The following is a 19,280-nucleotide window of genomic DNA, read 5'->3' as shown; positions in this document are numbered from 1 at the left end:
GGGTGCGTGAAAAACACGGACAGAACGCTGATGACATCCGTTTTTTCACGGATCAGTTGCTTAAGAAATGCAGAAGAAAAAAAAAAGGAGGACACCAGGAAGTGCTAGCAGGGGAAAAACCAGGACAAGAAAAAACCGGCTGTCACACGGGAACCACACGGACGCAACACTAACAGTCATATGGATGAAAAACTGCCCATTTTTTGCGGCTGCAAATCGGACACGCTCATGTGAACAAGACCTTGGGTAAATAAAGCTTAATCATTGTATAAAGTTCTGCAAGTTTATAAAATACTTTGTGGTTTAATTTGCACTATTTAAGGCCTTTCCTTGCTGCCAGCGAAAATTCCTGTTTACTTCCAGGGGCTAAAATCCCACTTGACCTAGTAGCGCTCACGGTAAAGGGAATGCTGCAGTCTAGGCAATGCTGTGAGCTATACAGTGTGCACTCCAAGCCGATACATTGTATACCTACAGTGCAGGTATAAGGTAACAATCGATAAGAAGAGCAGGGAGATTTGGGCTGATAATGTATTTAGGCCCATTTTACGAAAAAAACAACAAGTGGGCGTTGTAAAGAGAAGTGTATGACGCTGACCAATCAGCGTCATACATTTCTCTTTACAACGCCCAGTTAGTAAAAAGTTAAAAAACGCCCAGTTGTCTATCAAGAAGCTAATTAGCATAAATATAAAATTGTTCAAACCTTTCAAAATAAAAACCACTGTTATCTACATTACAGCGCCGATCAGATTATGTAGGAGATAGTCAAGTTATAATCTGGTGACCGAGCCTCTTTAACGGCCGGTTCAACAGTGTAATTTTTAAGCGATGTGTGAACCTAGCCTAAACCCAACGATAGGTGTGAGACATATGTATATAAATTCTCAAGACGAAATTTTGTCTTGGAACACAACGTTTTAACAGCTTATAGTATTACAACATTTATCATGAGACAGAATGTCACAAGTATCACTGAAATCATTCCTGAAAATTCATTGATTCCATGATGGAATGTTGGCCTTGTAGGGAAGTTCTATTTAGATTCTTTAGTCATATAAAGCACATACATTACGAATATGGTCATACTACAATTTTGTTTACATATATACCGTAGATCCAGTCAATCATTCGTAGCACACAGACATATGCACACATTGTATAAAAGTATTTTACCGAACTGATTAACATGCCAAAAACATGCTGAATAGTAAGTCGATACCTCGGCATGATATTTCCTGCTCACCCACAGGTTGCTTGGAGACTGGACAAGGCTTTGACTTCCTGAAATATTTCTGCTTAAAAGTGGGAGAGCGTGAAGCAATAGCTCCTGGCTGCAAGACAAAAGACAACCACAAAATAATATTAATATAAGCTGCCGACTTCCATTAGACATGCGCATAAAATACATCATAAAAATATATTATATATAGAGATATATCTATAGGAAAAGACATAGCCAGGAAGAATCACTAAAAAAAGAACTCTGCGGTAACGTGGAAATCACAGAATCGATAGACATGTTATTGGTATACAAACAATAAAAGAAATTATTCCAAACATCTTGATTAATTCAGCATCGAGTAGAAGCACCGCGCGCAGAAATACATGCACTTACACACCTTGGCATGCTATCAATGAGGTTATTAATGGTTGTCTGAGGAATGTTCTGCCCCGCTGAATGCACTTGGGAACGCAAATCATAAAGATTGGCTGCTGGCGGCTCCCTTTGCAATTGCCGACCAATCGCATCCCAGATGTGCTCGACGCGAGACAAGTCAGGAGACGCTGCAGGCCATGATAGCACGTTTAGGCCATGCAAGCTGCTCAGGGTAGCACAAGCAACATGCAGCCTGGTGTTGTCCTGTTGAAAAACGGCTTCTGGGATCATTTGGAGAAATGGCCGTACTACTGGTTCCACGACTAAATCAATGTAACCCGGAGGTGTTAGTGTACCTGAAATGAAGACCAGAGGGGTCTGGCTACCGAACATTTTGTCACCCCACCGTGTTCAACGTGAGAACGGTGCTCAGCCTAGGTGTATAGCGATCTGCCGCAGTGATAAACCAAGGTCTCTCAGTTCAAGGATTCTTTCCTCCTTACTTTACGACAAGTGGCGATAACTGGCACATCAAAGAACAGTAGGCATCGCGCAATCATCCCACACCACTTGATCAGATTTTTGAGGTTTCATATGGCTTTAAAAAAAAAAAAAAACTTTGCTTTTAATTTGGCTTCTATGCCCGTCCGACATGCAACAGATTGGAGCGAGGTGCTTGAAAACTTGCAGATCTTAGCGATACCTGCTACTTCCTCGAATTGGATTTTACATGATGGGCCTTTCTTTGCAGAAGTGCTTTATAAGCGAGAAACATTGAACATTTGTAAATATTTGGAACAAAAGTTGTCAAAAATCACCAACCACACAGTGGCTATCCAGATGTATGTAGCTGTAAACAATATCGTACAATAAAAAAATAAATATATAAAAGCAAAGTTCTACAGTTTGAGCGTTTTTGTTTTTTTTTTGGTTACTTTAGGAAGCTGCTACCCAGAAGAAAATTGCAACTTCTACAGATAAAGAATCAGAACTACAAAAAAATACCAATGCCTGTAGATTTAAAGTGTGCACATTTCTCAGTAGTATAAAGGCAAACACATCAAAAAGCCATCAGTTTATTTTTGATGACCCTCCATTCAGATTATCTGAACAGAATACGTAAAAACCGTCTCAAATCAATTTCACGCCTTATAGGTCATAATTTAGACTGTGTATTACTAGAATGAAGAGATTTAAAAGGCAACATGTATTCGGTCATTATAGACCAGCTCTGGCACATTTAAACCACCGAGAACAAAAATACAATGTGATTATTGTGTTAAAACTAAAAAAAATCTTCTACCCTACATGTCAAGCATGTAAGCAAGCTTACGTCTCTATATATATATGTAATCGTAAGATGTGTTTTATAACTAGGAGGCTACAAAATGTGCCATTAAAAATGAATCACAAAACTGACCTAAAAAAAGAAATAAAAGTATACAAAAGACTATCCCACAACAAGAAGATTTTAGGCAAGCAATCTGACTAGCAGCAAGCAGTTGATTGAAACCCTAGGCTTGAAAGCTAACCGAAATGGTCAGCTCGCACCTCATCCTCTTCTCTAACAGTCACTTAGTCCTAGCAGCTGTATTTCTTTTCAGGTGGGAGAGGCTAAAACGTCAAATTATAACGTTCAGCAGCACAGACCCACTTCTCAAAAAAAAAACATAACATTTCTTAGGCACTGTGAAGTGCCCTACTGACCCTTATCTATATGAAGCCCAAAATAAAAGTTAAATTAAGTGACAACTGAAAGGGTTCTTTATGATGAGCTAAGCCCGCTGGTTAGGAAATCTCTGGGAGTTTGGACTACATGTGAATTCCAATACTGCAAAGGCCATGGCAAGAAAAGTCATTACAATAGATTCTCCTGCCTCAGGGAAAATTTGATGATTTAATATTTTCTTTTCAGAATAGAAATAAAATAAATAGAGAACTAGTGATAAACAGGCTTCCTCAAAATGATCAAATATGTAAATGTTATTTTTGTAAACTACTTCAAAAATTAATCTAGTCAGCACAAATGCAAACAAACAATGTATAGCTATACGATTGTGTGCCATGAAATCACTTTCACAATACAAACCAAAAAATGCAGCCATAATAAAAATCAGGTCAATAGCTGTTTAAGGCCTCATGCACACGAACGTGCTCGTAATTACGACTCGTAATTACGAGCACGGCCGGCCACGGGCAGCCGGCCGCTTTTGCGAGCCGTGCTCCCATTATAAAGCATAGCAGCACGGCCCGTAAAATGAAAAAATAGAACATGTTCTATTTTTTTACCGGCACGGGGACCTTCCCGTGAGAAAACGGGAAGGTACCCGTGACTAACAGAAGTCTATGGGCCCGTTATTGCGGGTCGTAATTACGACCCGCAATAACGGGTGTTTTTACGGTCGTGTGCATGAGGCCCAAGACTGATGCGCGTTTTCATTGAGCTTTCCCAAAAACACAGGCTCATTAATATAAAGATGTTGAAACAGAAGCCATGCAATATTTGATATCTACAAAGTCTTAGGCGGGATTCACACGACCGGGTCGCGTCCGAGCCCGAGTGCCGGCCGGTAAAATCGGCCATTCTGCCCGGCCGGTTTGCATAAAGTTATGCATCCGTGCCGGGCAGATCCGGACAGTGACATCAGCGGCAACTCCTGAAGGGGAATCCCCATGTGTTCGGGGATTCCGCTTCAGGAGTTTCCCCTGATGTCACTGCCCAGATATGGACAGAGACATCAAGCGCACTGTCCAGGAGCGGAATCCCCGAACACACGGGGATTCCGCTCCTTCAAGGAGCTAAAGTGCGGCTAGCACATAGCAGAGCGGGGAGATACCTCCCCGCTCTGCTATAGTGGCGTCGCTACAGTAGTAGCAGCAGCAGCAGCTGCTGCAGCTGCTAGCGGCGCCATCAAAGGTGTCGCCGGGCCAGGGCGCTTTTAAAACAAGCAGGAGAAGGGAGCCAGCGCAGCGCTCCCTTCCACCTGCTGTACACCCCGGCCCTGCCACACCGTGTACAGCGATGCCATTCGTCAGAATGGCATCAGCTCCTCCTCCTCACATGCACTCTGCGCTGTGAGGAGGAGGAGATAGAGCGCAAGAGCCGGAAAACCCGGCCGTCACTCGGGACACATCCCGGTGATGGCCGGGTATTACCCGGCCCCATAGACTTCTATGGGAGCCGGGCGGCCGGGTACCCGGGCGAAAATAGAGCATGTCCTATTTTTTGACGGGCGGTTTTCCCGGCCGTCAAAAAAATCGGTCGTGTGAATAGCCCCATTAGGGGTCTATTATTCCTAATGCAGCCGGGTGCCGGCCGATTTATGAACGGCCGGGAAACCCTGCCGTGTGAATGAGGCCTTAAAAATATATACTGCACACCACTACTACGCTACCAAAATCTACACTTCAAGTGCCCAGTATATTATGTAGAAAAATAAAATTTTATGTGTATACAGAACCACCTTCACGCAACTTTGCATCGATTGCAAGCATAAATAGATTGGAAATTCATCTGACACAGACCGCTATGGCGACTTCTCCTGATAAGACATCTTTGCTCCTCGCTTCTGCAGCCATTTCCAGCCTCTATAGAAAACACAAAAATTCAGACACCAAGGCCCAGGACCATACATTTAAAAGGGTTATCCAGGCATGGACCGGTTTTTCATACTGAGCTATCGATATGCCCGGACAACCACTTTTACACGCACTAATAACTTACAATGCATACAGTCCCCAGACCTTCTATATTATTGCCGTCCTCAGACCAGACACCCCTAAACAAATACATACCCCAGAACAAGCACCATAAATACAGACCTCAGACCTGACTCCCTAAATCAAGACCCACTAAACTAATAGACCCCATAAAATACAAACCCCCTAAATACAGACGACAGACCCACTAAAAATTTATTTTCTTCCTTCCTATACTAGACTAGACTATTTTGTTTTATAGCATGTGTGTCATAGATTTTCTTTGTAAATTAAAAAAAGTGTGGCATGCTCATCACGAAAGTGGCATTTTCCCTTAGATGCTTTGGTAAGAATAACTGTCCGAAAGAGCCTGTACAGCAGTGCATTGAGGCTGCACGACTCTATCCTAAGGAACTCTACTCCTTGCACTGCTATAAGTATGAGCCCGTATGCCAAGTTTACTATGTACGATTGCTATATATGCCCGACAAGGTGTGTACTTTTTGTATACCGTCAGGTGGTAAACCTTGTATTTCATTATATTTAAAATTGTAGACTAAGCGCTGTCATACAAAGGGAAACCACAAAAACAATGTATACTGCGCAGTATGTGCCTTTTTACAATCAATTTAGCGATGTAGCCATATCGTTGCCTATGGTGGGCTATTGGTTCAGCGTATACATTGAACATACGCCTGGAAACATGGTGTGAATGGAGCCTAACAGTTAATTATGAAGTAGAAGGTAACCTTTGGAAGCCTGTGGTCCACGTAAACATGGCACAAGTAGAAAGGGTAGATCTAAAGCAAAGCTCCACCATATAAATTCACAAGCAGAGTGGTAGATCTACACAATGCGCAAAACTGATTTTTTTTTTTTCTTTGCAAAAATAAGGACTGTGGAATACTTTGGCCAAACATGGGGACTAGATGCCACTACAGTACCGAATAATATCATCACTGACTAAACTGTAGTTTGTATTTTATAGACTTAACTGGTACATTTTAGCAGAGGACAGCCCACTTCACTCATTATTGTATTACAGAAATAAGGGACACACAGCACTTTGGGCAAGTCTAGACGGGATGAGAGATTTTCTGCTGCGGATTTGGATTGCAATATGCGAAATCTGCAGCGAAAGTCTGCAGAAGAACCTAAATTCTGTGCCAATTTTATCGGATACATGTGGATGGGGGTTTCAAAAGTCTGACAAATTTGCAAAGTTTGAACCCTTTTTTTCCTACTACATAGAATTGTTAGAGACATCAGATGCAATTCTAATTCGCACGTTGCGTAAATACTGCTTTTTTTCCGCAAGAGAATTAGTTGCAGAAAATCCGCAGCAAATACAGTAGCAGCAAAGTGGATGTGTTTACATCACATATCTGCTCTACATCAGACATATCCCTGATACAAGTAAGAAGTAACCAGACATATGTTCTGCTGAAGCAAAAGACTATTGGATGTCACGAGTGTCCTTTTTGGCATACATTTGGCAGGTTTACCTCTGGAGAACTTTTACGTTGACCGTACTAAAAAGAAGAAGAAGAGCAGGCAAATTCTAAAATGAATAGATAAAATATGAATTCCTATATATAAAACTATAATTCGCAGAAAATATGTTGGCGCAAGATGTTTATTAAATATCTTGGAATCGTTCTATGAAGGAGACTTCAAAGAATTCCACTTTTACAAGAATGAACCATCAGAAAACAAACAGGTAGATGTAAATCAGCCTTCATTTTAACATGCTAAAACAAGCCAGCTTGCAGATGGAAAGGATCAAAGTGTCTGAGTCACTTCAAAAATGAATCCCCTGAAGGAATGCTTCCCTCCTATTCTATACATGGTTTTCCTCAATAAAAAAGAGAAAGTGACAAAGATAGTATTATTCTTAATCTTCAAAACAATACAATCCTTCAACAAACAATCACCGCACCTTAGAGAATAACAGACTTTACAGAACCACAAGAATACTGCATACGAGCTGTTCTGTCTTAGGATATTTAAAGAAATATAAAATATACATATTTTTTGGGCACCTATACCAGACACCATCGTAACTGTGGACTCGTTTTCACGTTCAGGATGCAGCCCCATTTTTCCAAATCTGACATGTGTCACTTTATGTGGTAATAACTTTGGATACTTTTACCTATCCAACCGGTTCTGAGATTGTTTTCTCGTGACACATTGAACTTTATGTTACTGGTAAAATTTGGTCGATACATTTAGTATTTAATTGTGAAAAACAAAATTTTGTGAAAAATTGCAAGAACCAGCATTTTTCTTAATTTACATGTATTTGCTTGCAAAATAGATCGTAATACCACACAAAATAGTTGCAGATTTCCATATATCTACATTAGATTGGCATAATTTTTTTGGAATGTTTATTTTTCTTGGAGGTTACAAGGCTTAGAACTTTAGCAGAGATTTCCCACATTTTCATGAAAACGTTGAATGGCTATTTTTTTACAGGGGCCATTTTAGTTATGAAGTGGTTTTGAGGGGCCCATAAAAATACAAAAATCGCCATAAATCACCGCATTTTAAAAAAAAACACCTGCACCCCTCAAAGTATTCAAAACAGCATTTAGAACGCTTATTAACCCTTAAAGAGGCTCTGTCACCAGATTTTGCAACCCCTATCTGCTATTGCAGCAGATCGGCGCTGCAATGTAGATTACAGTAACGTTTTTATTTTTAAAAACGAGCATTTTTGGCCAAGTTATGACCATTTTTGTATTTATGCAAATGAGGCTTGCAAAAGTACAACTGGGTGTGTTTAAAGTAAAAGTCCAACTGGGCGTGTATTATGTGTGTTACATCGGGGCGTGTTTACTTCTTTTACTAGCTGGGCGTTCTGACGAGAAGTAGCATCCACTTCTCTTCACAACACCCAGCTTCTGGCAGTGCAGACACAGCCGTCTTCTCGAGAGATCACGCTGTGACGTCACTCACTTCCTGCCCCAGGTCCTGCATCGTGTCGGACGAGCGAGGACACATCGGCACCAGAGGCTACAGTTGATTCTGCAGCAGCATCGGCGTTAGCAGGTAAGTCGATGTAGCTACTTACCTGCAAACGCTGATGCTGCAGAATCAACTGTAGCCTCTGGTGCCGATGTGGCCGACACGATGCAGGACCTGGGGCAGGAAGTGAGTGACGTCACAGCGTGATCTCGAGAACACGCTGTGTGTCTGCACTGCCAGAAGCTGGGTGTTAACAAACAGAAGTGGATGATGCTGATTCGTCAGCATCATACACTCCCATTCCTAACGCCCAGCTAGTAAAAGAAGTAAAAACGCCCCGATGTACACACATAATACACGCCCAGTTGTACTTTTACTGTAAACACGCCCAGTTGGACTTTTGCAAGCCTCATTTGCATAAATACAAAAATGGTCCCAACTTGGCCAAAAATGCTCGTTTTTTAAAAATAAAACCGTTACTGTAATCTACATTGCAGCGCCAATCTGCTGCAATAGGAGATAGGGGTTGCAAAATCTGGTGACAGAGCCTCTTTAAGGCGTTTCACAAGGATTAAGGCAAAGTAGGGGGTGAAAATTTCATTTTTTTTTTGCAGAAATTCATTTTTAATCCATTTTTTTTCTATAACACAGAAGGTTTTACCAGAGAAACAACTCCGTATTTAGTGCCCAGATTCTGCAGTTTTTTAGAAATAACCTGCATGTGGCCCTAGTTTGGTAATTTACTGAAGCACAGGCCTCAGAAGCAACAGAGTACCTACAAGATCCTGTAGAATTTATCAAGGGGTATAGTGTGCATTTTGAACCCGTTTTTTTTGCTGAATTTATTGTAATAAGGACGTAAAATGAAAATTAAATTTTTTTGCCAGAAATGTAGAAATTTTAAATTTTTACAAGGCATAAAGAAGAAAAAAAAAAAATATTGCAACATTTGAAAAGCAATTTTATCACGATTAGAGTAATACCCTATATGTGATAATAAACTGCTGTTTAGGGCTCGGAAGGGAAGAAACACCATTTGGCTTTTAGAGCTCAAGTTTTGCTGGAATGGTTTGCGGCACCATGTCACATTTGCAAAGTAGCTGCGAAACCAAATTAGTGGAAACCCCCCAAAAGTGACCCCATTTGGAAAACTACACCCCTGAAGGAATTTATCAACGGGTATAGTGGCCATTTTGGCCACACAGGTTTTTTGCTGAATTTGGTGAGATCAGGCCATGAAATTGAAAAGCTAAATTTTACCAATAAAACATGGACATTTTCAATTTTTACAAGGAATGGAGTAGAAAAAACAACATTTGAAAAGCAATTTATCCCAATTACGGCAATACCCCAATATGTGGTCATAAACTGCTGTTTGGACACATTCTTCAGGGAAGCGATACGCGAAACGCGCGTTGGGGCATCACTTTAGCCACTGGGTCATACCACTACACCACTGAATATGGGTAAGCATTCGACTATGACTGTCAGGTTATAGTGATAACTAGGACTCTGCATATTTATCTAGACAGGAACTGTGATTATTACATCTCATTTTCACTTTTCTTTCTCTCTGTCCCGACTTATTTTCACTCATATGAATATGGTTACAAGAGTGATTTTTCAACACTATACACTACTAGTATTAAATTTCTAACTATGTCATGCATTACCTGCATCCAATTTTTATTGTACTTCTATTTGATGACCCAGTTAAATATTGTATTTTAGATTCCTATGTGTTGTTCAAATAAAGATTTTGTACTTCTTTAAACAGGCCTCATGCACACGACCGTATTTTTTCCCACCCGTAAATACTGGCGTAAATACGGGTCCGGTGTCACACGTATTCCACCCGTTTTGCACCAGTATTTACGAACCCGTGCCCGTAAATATGGGTCCGGTGTCACACGTATTCCACCCGTATTTACGAGCACGTTTTTGGCGGCAAAATAGCACTGCACTAATCGGCAGCCCCTTCTCTATCAGTGCAGGATAGAGAGAAGGGACAGCCTTTTCTGTAATAAAAGTTAAAGAAATTCATACTTACCCGGCCGTTGTCTTGGTGACGCGTCCCTCTCTTCACATCCAGCCCGACATCCCTGGATGACGCGGCAGTCCATGTGACCGCTGCAGCCTGTGATTGACCTGTGATTGGCTGCAGCGGTCACATGGCCTGAAACGTCATCCAGGACGTCGGGCCGGATGTCGAGAGGGACGCGTCACCAAGGCAACAGGCGGGAGACCGGACTGGAGGAAGCAGGAAGTTGTCGGTAAGTATGAAAGTCTTTTATTTTTATTTTTTACAGGTTTATACTGATCGGTAGTCACTGTCCAGGGTGCTGAAAGAGTTACTGCCGATCAGTTAACTCTTTCAGCTCCCTGGACAGTGACTATTTACTGACGTCGCTTAGCAACGCTGCCGTAATGACGGGTGCACACATGTAGCCACCCGTTATTACGAGAGCTCCATAGACTTCTATGGACTGTCCGTGCCGTTATTACGGCCTGAAATAGGACATGTTCTATCTTTTTTAATGGCACGGGCACATTCCCGTGAGAAAACGGGAAGGCACCCGTCGTCAATAGAAGTCTATGAGCCCGTTATTACGGGTCGTGATTACGACCCGTAATAACGGGCGTTTTTACGGTCGTGTGCATGAGGCCTTAAACATTTGGATACTTTGGACTCTTTCTTTCTCGAGTTTATATATTATTGTTTGGAGTCCGTATCTCCGAAAAATTGTAGGTGGTTGAGATTTTATATTCCACCTTATACTGTTGTGTCCTGTGAGACTTCTTTTGTTTAATTGTAGTTTTTATTTGTAGTATTTTGGCATACATGCGACTTTTGATCACTTTTCCCGTGGTGATCCCAAATGTGTGTACTTTTAGAGTATATATATATATTTTTTTTTATATTATAGAAAAAAAATTGTCTTATTATAGGGGGGGGGGGATGCACAAAAAAAAAAACAAAAAACTGCAACACCACTTTTTATTAACGTAAAAAAAAAATTACACTTTTATTCAGCTTTTTATTAACTTTTTTTTTTTTTGTCCCACTAGGGGAATTGAAGGCCTGCACCTCTGATATTTACTCTAATACACTGCACTACCCATGTAGTGCAATGCATTGGAGCTGTCAGTCATTCACTGACAGCAAGCCTATTAGGTCCAGTTTCTGGGGGGTGCCGAATAGGCTATAGTACGTGGCAGACCAGGAGGCCGTTGTTAGGCCTCTGGTTGCCATAGCAACGATCAACATCCTCACAATTACATTGGGTCGATGCTGATCGCTTAAAAACTACTAAGATGCCGCGATCGCTTTTGATTGCAGGGATCAGAGCTAGCGCCGTTCCCTGCCACTACAGCACTAACATACAGCTGACACCCGCGGCTGAGGTCGCAGGCTCAGCTTCAGAGCCATCTTCCTTCTGCGGCCGGAAGCCTCTTAGACCCCGCCTCCGGGTGGGACCTAGCAGGCTTCCGTACTTGGCAGACAGGAGGTCATTGTTATGCCTCTTGTCTGCCAGAACAGTCATCGGAACCCCGCGATTGCATTGCGGGGTTCCGATCTGATTGTAAACACCATAGATGCAGCGCTTGCTTGGTCAGATCAGAAAAGGAATTGGCTAGTTCAGCGGCCAGTGTTCTGGGAAGGGTTGTGTTCAATGCTTAAAATTTTGATAACTCATTGGGAACAGATATCTGGGGCTGGGACAGGAAAGAGCAGATCTGCAGCTATTTTTGAGCAGGTGGAGATCACCGTCAGTGTTGTACTATCTGGATTATTTTGAATGTGGCAGAGGAGGGGCTCCAAAAAAAAAAAAAAAAAAAGAAAATAAGAGGAGAAAGGGGTCATTCCTGGCAGATAGCATTGGATATGGAAAATGAGGCAGATAAATGCCTATTGACAGTCTATATTTATCCTTGACAGCTATGGTCAGAGGATCCATAAAAGCATATTCGAACAAAGTCCAATATAAGCCAGGGTCTCCTAATAGTAGCACAGTCCACCCTGTTAAAGGCCTTTTCAGAATCCGTCAGAAGGAACAAGCAGAGAGTTGCTGGAGGCATAATAAATAAAGGTAATGGCTTTAACTCCTTAACTGGTTCCCGACCGCTGGCTGTATATTTACGGCCTGCGGTCAGGGTCCTTAAAACCCGAGCCATAGACTTTTTACGGCTCGGGTTTTAACTTGCTGCCCGCGCGATCGGGCAGCTGAATGTCGGGTCTCCGGCTGTCAGTGACTGCCGGGGACCCTGAGGAGAGGATAGGAGCAGCTTTCACTGCTTCTGTCTTCTCCGATGTGTTTTTACACAGCGTTCAATGAACGCTGTGTATAGGAATAGAGACAGCAGAAGCGGCGCTGTCTCTATTCCTCCCGGTGATCATGTGACAGGTCACATGATCGCCGGGTCCCGTTAGTGACAGACTGCTGCTGGGTCTTACAAGACCCAGCACAGCCCTATTAGTGACAATCGTCACTATGAGAGGGCTGATTTCCCCTGTAACTAGGGCTGCTGTGCAGCTCCAGTTACAGTGGAAAAGATGGTGTAAAAGAAAGAAAAAATATATATAAAGTTCCCCAAAGGTCTTTTTTGACCTTTGGGGGACAGACCATAGTAATAAAAAAATAATAAAGTAAAGTGCAAAAAAAAATTAAATAATAAATACACATAAAATACCCACCCCAAAAAAAACATGTTCCCCCCGCCAATCATTGTTGTAACGCTAGCGCTGACCCAATTACCCTAATATAGACATGTAATATATTAAAATTTACGGTAGACAATGACGATCACAAATAAAAGGTCTATTTTAGGTTAAAACTATGTTATTACCCCAAAAAAATAGCTGAAACGTAAAAAAGCTTATTTTTTTACTATTATTTTCAAACTTTATGAATAAAAATTCTAAAAATCGCAAAAAAGGTGTGTATAAAAACGATAAAAAATGAAACCTGCATTGCCTACGGAAAAAACGTCGCAAAAATCACGTCGTTAGCCCAACAAATAAAAACGTTATAGCCATTTAACTAACACGTGCTAAAAATGGCTAAACGGTGTCTGGTCCTGAAGGCGCAAAATAGCCCGGTCCTGAACTGGTTAACGCCGAAGGACGGATATATCCGTCCTCAGCAGCTGCTAGTTCGCGCAGGAGGACGGATATATCCGTCCTGTGATGGCGCGGGTACTGAGACTGTACCCACGCGATCAGCGGCAGGAGCACGGCTGTTATACACAGCCTGGCTCCTGCTGCAACTGCCGGAATCGAAGCGCGCGCCGATTCCGGCAGTTTAACCCATTAAATGCCGCTGTCAATAGTGACAGCGGCATTTAATGTGTTTGACAGAGGGGGAGCTCCCTCTGTCACCCGATCGGCGCCCCCGCAAACAAATCGCGGGTCGCCGTCGGGTTTCCATGACAGCCGGGGGTCTAACAAAGACCCCCAGGTCTGCCTTCAGCATCTGCCTGTTAGGCGATGCCGGAGGCATGACCTAACAGGCTGCCTGTCAGTTTTACACTGACAGGCAATAATGCTTTGGTATACGAAGTATACCAAAGCATTATATATGTGATCGGCAGATCGCATAGTGAAGTCCCCTGGTGGGACTAAAAAAAAAAAAAATGTAAAACAGTTAAATAAAGTTTGTGAAAAAAATAAATAAATAATTACAGTCAAAGTCAAATAAAACTACTTTTTTGGCCCAAAAAGTGGTTTTATTTAGTAAAACGGTCAAAACAAAATCACACATACACATATATGGTATCCCCGCGTTCGTAACAACTTGACCAATAAAATGCACATGTTAATTAAACCGCCAGCGTCCAAAGAAAACGCAAAAAACAACGTCAAAATTCTCTCTTTTCTCCCATTCCCCCCATAAAAAATAAAATAAAAGTTAATCTATAAGTCCTATGTACCCCAAAATAGTACTAATAAAAACTACACATTGTCCCGCAAAAATCAAGCCCACATACGGCCACATCGACGGAAAAATAAAAACGTTACGCCTCTTGGAACGCGGCGATGCAAAAACAAGTAATTTTTTTCTAAAAGGGTTTTTATTGTGCAAACGTAGGAAAAACATATAAAACCTTTACATATTTGGTATCCCCGTAATCGTGCCGACCCATAGAATAAAGTTAACATGTTATTTACGCTGCATAGTAAACGGCGTAAATTTATAACGTGAAAATTAATGCTGGAATAGCTGCTTATTTTCAATTCTCTCCTAAAATAAAGTTAATAAAAGTTAATCAATATGTTATAAGCATCTAAAAATGGTACAATTACAAAATACAACTCGTCCCGCAAAAAACAAGCCCTTATACGGCTATGTCGACGGAATAAAAAAAAGAGTTACGACTCTTGGAATGCGACCATGAAAAAACAAGAAATAATCCTTGGACATTAACGTGCAAAATGGCCCGGTCATTAAGGGGTTAATTGTCTTATCAGGTTAAGGGCATGAAGCCCACTTGATCTCTGCCATTTTTCACGTCCGAGATGCGCAACGCTTGTGTGAATCCGGCCTAAGATAGAATAATGTATTGGCATACAGGAGTATGTTAATACATTGTAAGTATAAAATAAAAGTTGTTAAAAAAAGTTTACATGAAAAACCTACACACACTAGGGATCTACACGAACGTAAAAAACTGAATTTAACAGGTTATTTTGCGTAAACGGTATCTAAAAAAAAACAAAAACAAAAAAAAACACACAATGAAAATCACTTTTTTCTATATTAGCACCGCAACAATAAGTTACATAAGGGCCAGTTCACACAGTTATTTGACACGTTTGACGCGGGAACCGGGTCGGAAACCGTGCAAAAAAAAAAAAAACGTCCGAAAATACCTCCCATTGATTTCAATGGGAGGCGGAGGAGTTTTTTTTCCCGCGAGCGGAAAAACAGTCTCATGGGAAAGAAGTGACAAGCCCCATCTTCGGGCGTTTACGTCTCGGACCTCCCACTGACATCAATGGGAGGGAGAGAAAGCGTATTTCGCTGCGTTTTTTGTACGCGGCGCACAAAGGCCACGGCCGAAAATCACTGCAAAAAATGCGGCAAACGGCGTGCAGGCAGATCGAAATCTGCCTCAAAATTCCAGACGGACTTTTGAGGCAGGATTTTCTGCTTGCAAAAAAACTCAGTGTGAACATAGCCTTAATTACATTCATTTATTTGTGCACCCAAACTGCACAGGAAATAATTAAATACAATATCTCCTGCATAAAACAAAAAAGAGATATATATATAATAATATATAGATCTATCTATCGAACACTACCATAGAACAGAAAAACGGCACGCTATTCCGTGCTATGGTCGTTTTATATTCAAGTTGAGGAACGGATTCAGCCTCTGGTAATGAGAACGTGGCCCAATATTTAGGTATGTTGGAGTGCTGTGTTCATTTGCTCTTGGACCGTGTGCGCGTATTATGTATGTATTTATGTATGTGTATAATATATATATATATATATATATATATACATACACATATTATACACACACACACACACACACTAATCTACTGAAAGGCAGAGGCAAAAACCAATCCATTTATCTGGCCATTAACCAGTTAGTGACCTCCCAATAGAGTTTTTACGGCGGCCACTATCGTGCTTTATTCCGATGCAATAGCCTTTTTACGGCGCTGCATCGAATAAATAAAACGAGCAGGGAGCCGTTAAATCTCCCTGCTCTCAGCTACCAGAGGTAGCTCAGGGCTGGGGGCGTCCCTGCTCTAAGGGTATGTTCACACGGCCTATTTACGGACGTAATTCGGGCGTTTTTGCCCCGAATTACGTCCGAAAATAGCGCCTCAATAGTGCTGACAAACATCTGCCCATTGAAAGCAATGGGCAGACGTTTGTCTGTTCACACGAGGCGTAATTTACGCGCCGCTGTCAAATGACGGCGCGTAAATAGACGCCCGCGTCAAAGTGACCTGTCACTTCTTTGGCCGTAATTGGAGCCGTTATTCATTGACTCCAATGAATAGCAGCGCCAATTACGCCCGTAATTGATGCGGCGTTCAAGCGCCTGCACATGCCGTTACGGCTGAAATTACGGGGATGTTTTCAGGCTGAAACATCCCCGTAAATTCAGCCGTAACGGACGCCCTCGTGTGAACATACCCTAACAGGTGAGATCGATATTAGTATCGATCTCACACATTTAACCCCTCAGATGCAGCGCTCAATAGCGTGTACCGCATCTGAGTGGTTTTGGAGAGAGGGAGGGAGCTCCCACTCATCTCACTGACACCCGGCGATAAGATCGCCGAGTCTCTGATGGCAGCCAGGGGCCCAATAAAGGCCCCCAGGTCTGTCTGTAGTGTATGCCTGCTAGGTCATGCCTCTGGCGTTTTACACGGACAGGCAGTAATACACTGCAATACAGAAGTATTGCAGTGTATTATAAATGGGATCGGATAATCGCATAGTGAAGTCCCCTAGTGGGACTAGTAAAAAAGAAAAAAAGAAAAATTCAATATAAAAAATAAATAAAAAAAAAAATAAAAACCCACCTTTTCCCCCTTACAAACTATTTTGTTTTTTAATAAAGCAAAGTAAAAAGAAGTTACACACATTTGGTATCGCCACATCCGTGACGACCCCAACTATAAACTTATTACATAAGTCGTTGTAAAAAATAAATAAAAACATGCAAAAATTGCTGTTTTCTTTGAATCCAGCCTAAAAAAAAAAAAAAAAAAAAAGTTTAAAAAAGTTGCATCTTCTCCAAAATGGTACCTACAAAACAACAAGTCTTCCCGCAAAAAAAAAAAAAAACCCTCATACAATTGCATTGGCGAAAAAAAAAAAAAAAAAAAAAAAAGTTATGGCTCTTCAAATATGGAAACAAAAAAATATTTTGGGGGAAAAAAGGGTTTTCACTGTGTAAGGCCTCATTCACATGAACGTATAATACGTCCGTGCTACACGCGTGATTTTTCACGCGCGTGGCACGGACCTATGTTAAAGAATGGAGCCGTTCAGACTGTCAGTGAATTTCAGGCAGCGTATGTGCGCTGCGTAAAACGCATGACATGTCCTATATTTGCCCGTGTTGAAGTGAATGGGGTGCATGCAAATTGCGCTCGGCACACGGAAGCACTTCCGGGTGCCGCGCGTGATGCGCGCTACAGTAGTAAAAACTCTAAATGAAAACAGAAAAGTACGTTCTTTTGTTTTTAAACATAAAACCAGAGTGTCATCATGATGCCGGCTGCGCGAAAATCATGCAGCCACGCATCATATGCTGATGACACACGGACCTTTTGCGCGCGCAAAACACCACGTTTTTTGCACGTGCAAAACGGACATGTCCGTGTGAATAAGGCCTAAAAGTAGTAAAACATACAAAAACTATACAAATTTGGTACAAGTTTGGTACTTTATACAGCTATATGGACGCAAAAAATTAAAAGTTATAGCGCTTTGAATAAGACTATGGAAAAACGTAAAAAATGGCTTGGTCATTAAGGTCTAAAATAGGCTGAACATTAAGGGGTTAAATAAATGAAATAACAATGTGATATTACATTTGATAATATGCTGCTTAGTATATACATTACCAGTACTTTTACTGTATAGAGAATTTCGAAGACCCCTGAAGTGAGCAATCGACACTGTACCAAAAATAAACTAGTAAATTTGTGACATAATCCAATGCTAGAAAAAAAATAAAATAAAAAAATCCTAATTTTAGGAATGGTAATTCGAGCCTATAAGGAGACTTTTAATACTGCTTACTTTGGAATATTACCCAAAAAGCAAGCCTTTGGACAAATGACAAACCATTAGCATATACAGACAGGGTGCGTAGTTACTACGAAGATTATTACAGAGAAAATAAATGCTCAGATTACTTTACAGATGCTGAAAACTAAACTACAGCACGATATGTAAAGATATGTAAAGAGAAAAGCACCATCTGAACTTTGGGATGAAATCCACAGCATGTCAATTTATGCCGCGTTTTCGTTGCTTTTCTGTTTCAGGTTTTCCCCATTGAATTAAATGGGGATGTAAAACCCGCAACAAGTAGCCAAGTGTTGCAGTGGAATCTCCTACTTACCCAGAACTCTCTGCTCCTGCGTCCAGCCCAGCCTCCGGGGTTGACGTTTCATCCCATGTGACTGCTGCAGCCAATCACAGGCTTCAGTAGTCACATGGGATGAAACGTCATCCCAGAAGACCGGGCTTCAGGATGTCAGAGGGATACGTCGCCATAGTTACGGCCAGGGTAAGTGTGAACGGGTTTTTTTTTTTCCTATCGCTGCTTTCCGCACCGGAAATTTCGCCCGAAAAACTGCAGCACAATGTGCACGGAACGTGCTGTGGGTTCTAGGTCGGATATGCTGCGTAGATTTATGCAGCGTTTCCATGCCGTGGGAACCCGGCTTAAATGTCCTTTTATACAGCCCGATACTGGCTGTAAAAAGGAGCACCGATCAATGATACAGTGCGTCGATCGGTGCTTGCTAGCTCGATTTACAAGAATCATCCATAATGTATGGGAACGATACGTTAATCACCCAGTGAAAAGGGAGACTTCAAGGGGTTGTCTTGCAGCTCTGCTCCTATTCAAGTGACTAGGAGCAGAGCTGCAGTTCTGTCGCATGGCCGCTATACAGTGTATGGAGCCATCTGCTTCCAGCTCCTAACAATGTGTATAGAACATAACATCCTGTGAAGAGGTCATCAATAGTCTGTGCCCAGTCAAACCTTTTAATGTGGAACATTCGGAATCTTGATGCACTATGCCATTCATAGGCTTCTTATGAATGGCATTGCTAGCAATTTATTAAACGTCTAAAACCAGCTGGATACTGGACTTCAGATAAGCATTTCCTAAAACAAAACCATTTCAACCATTCCCACCATGATCAGAAATTTGTTATTTTTTACGTTTTTCCATCGTCTCATTCTAAGAGCTATAATTTTTTTATTTTTGAGTCGACGTAGCTGTATAAAAGGTCT

The 19,280-nt window shown here is 41.5% G+C and overlaps 1 protein-coding gene across 5 annotated transcripts in view; it reads right to left on the bottom strand.

Annotated features, from left to right (window-relative positions):
- Positions 1 to 19,280, bottom strand: part of TNS3 (tensin 3) — a 509,208-nt gene that overhangs the window by 314,037 nt on the left and 175,891 nt on the right. For all 5 annotated transcript variants that reach the window (XM_075827007.1, XM_075827004.1, XM_075827005.1 and 2 more), the window contains exon 2: positions 1,223 to 1,334. In XM_075827007.1, coding sequence (XP_075683122.1) covers positions 1,223 to 1,334 — 112 coding nt within the window. The remainder of the gene's footprint in view (positions 1 to 1,222; positions 1,335 to 19,280) is intronic.

Source organism: Rhinoderma darwinii, chromosome 5 (assembly GCF_050947455.1).
Source record: "Rhinoderma darwinii isolate aRhiDar2 chromosome 5, aRhiDar2.hap1, whole genome shotgun sequence".
NCBI lineage: Eukaryota > Metazoa > Chordata > Amphibia > Anura > Rhinodermatidae > Rhinoderma > Rhinoderma darwinii.
This window is presented reverse-complemented; position numbering and strand designations above follow the sequence as displayed.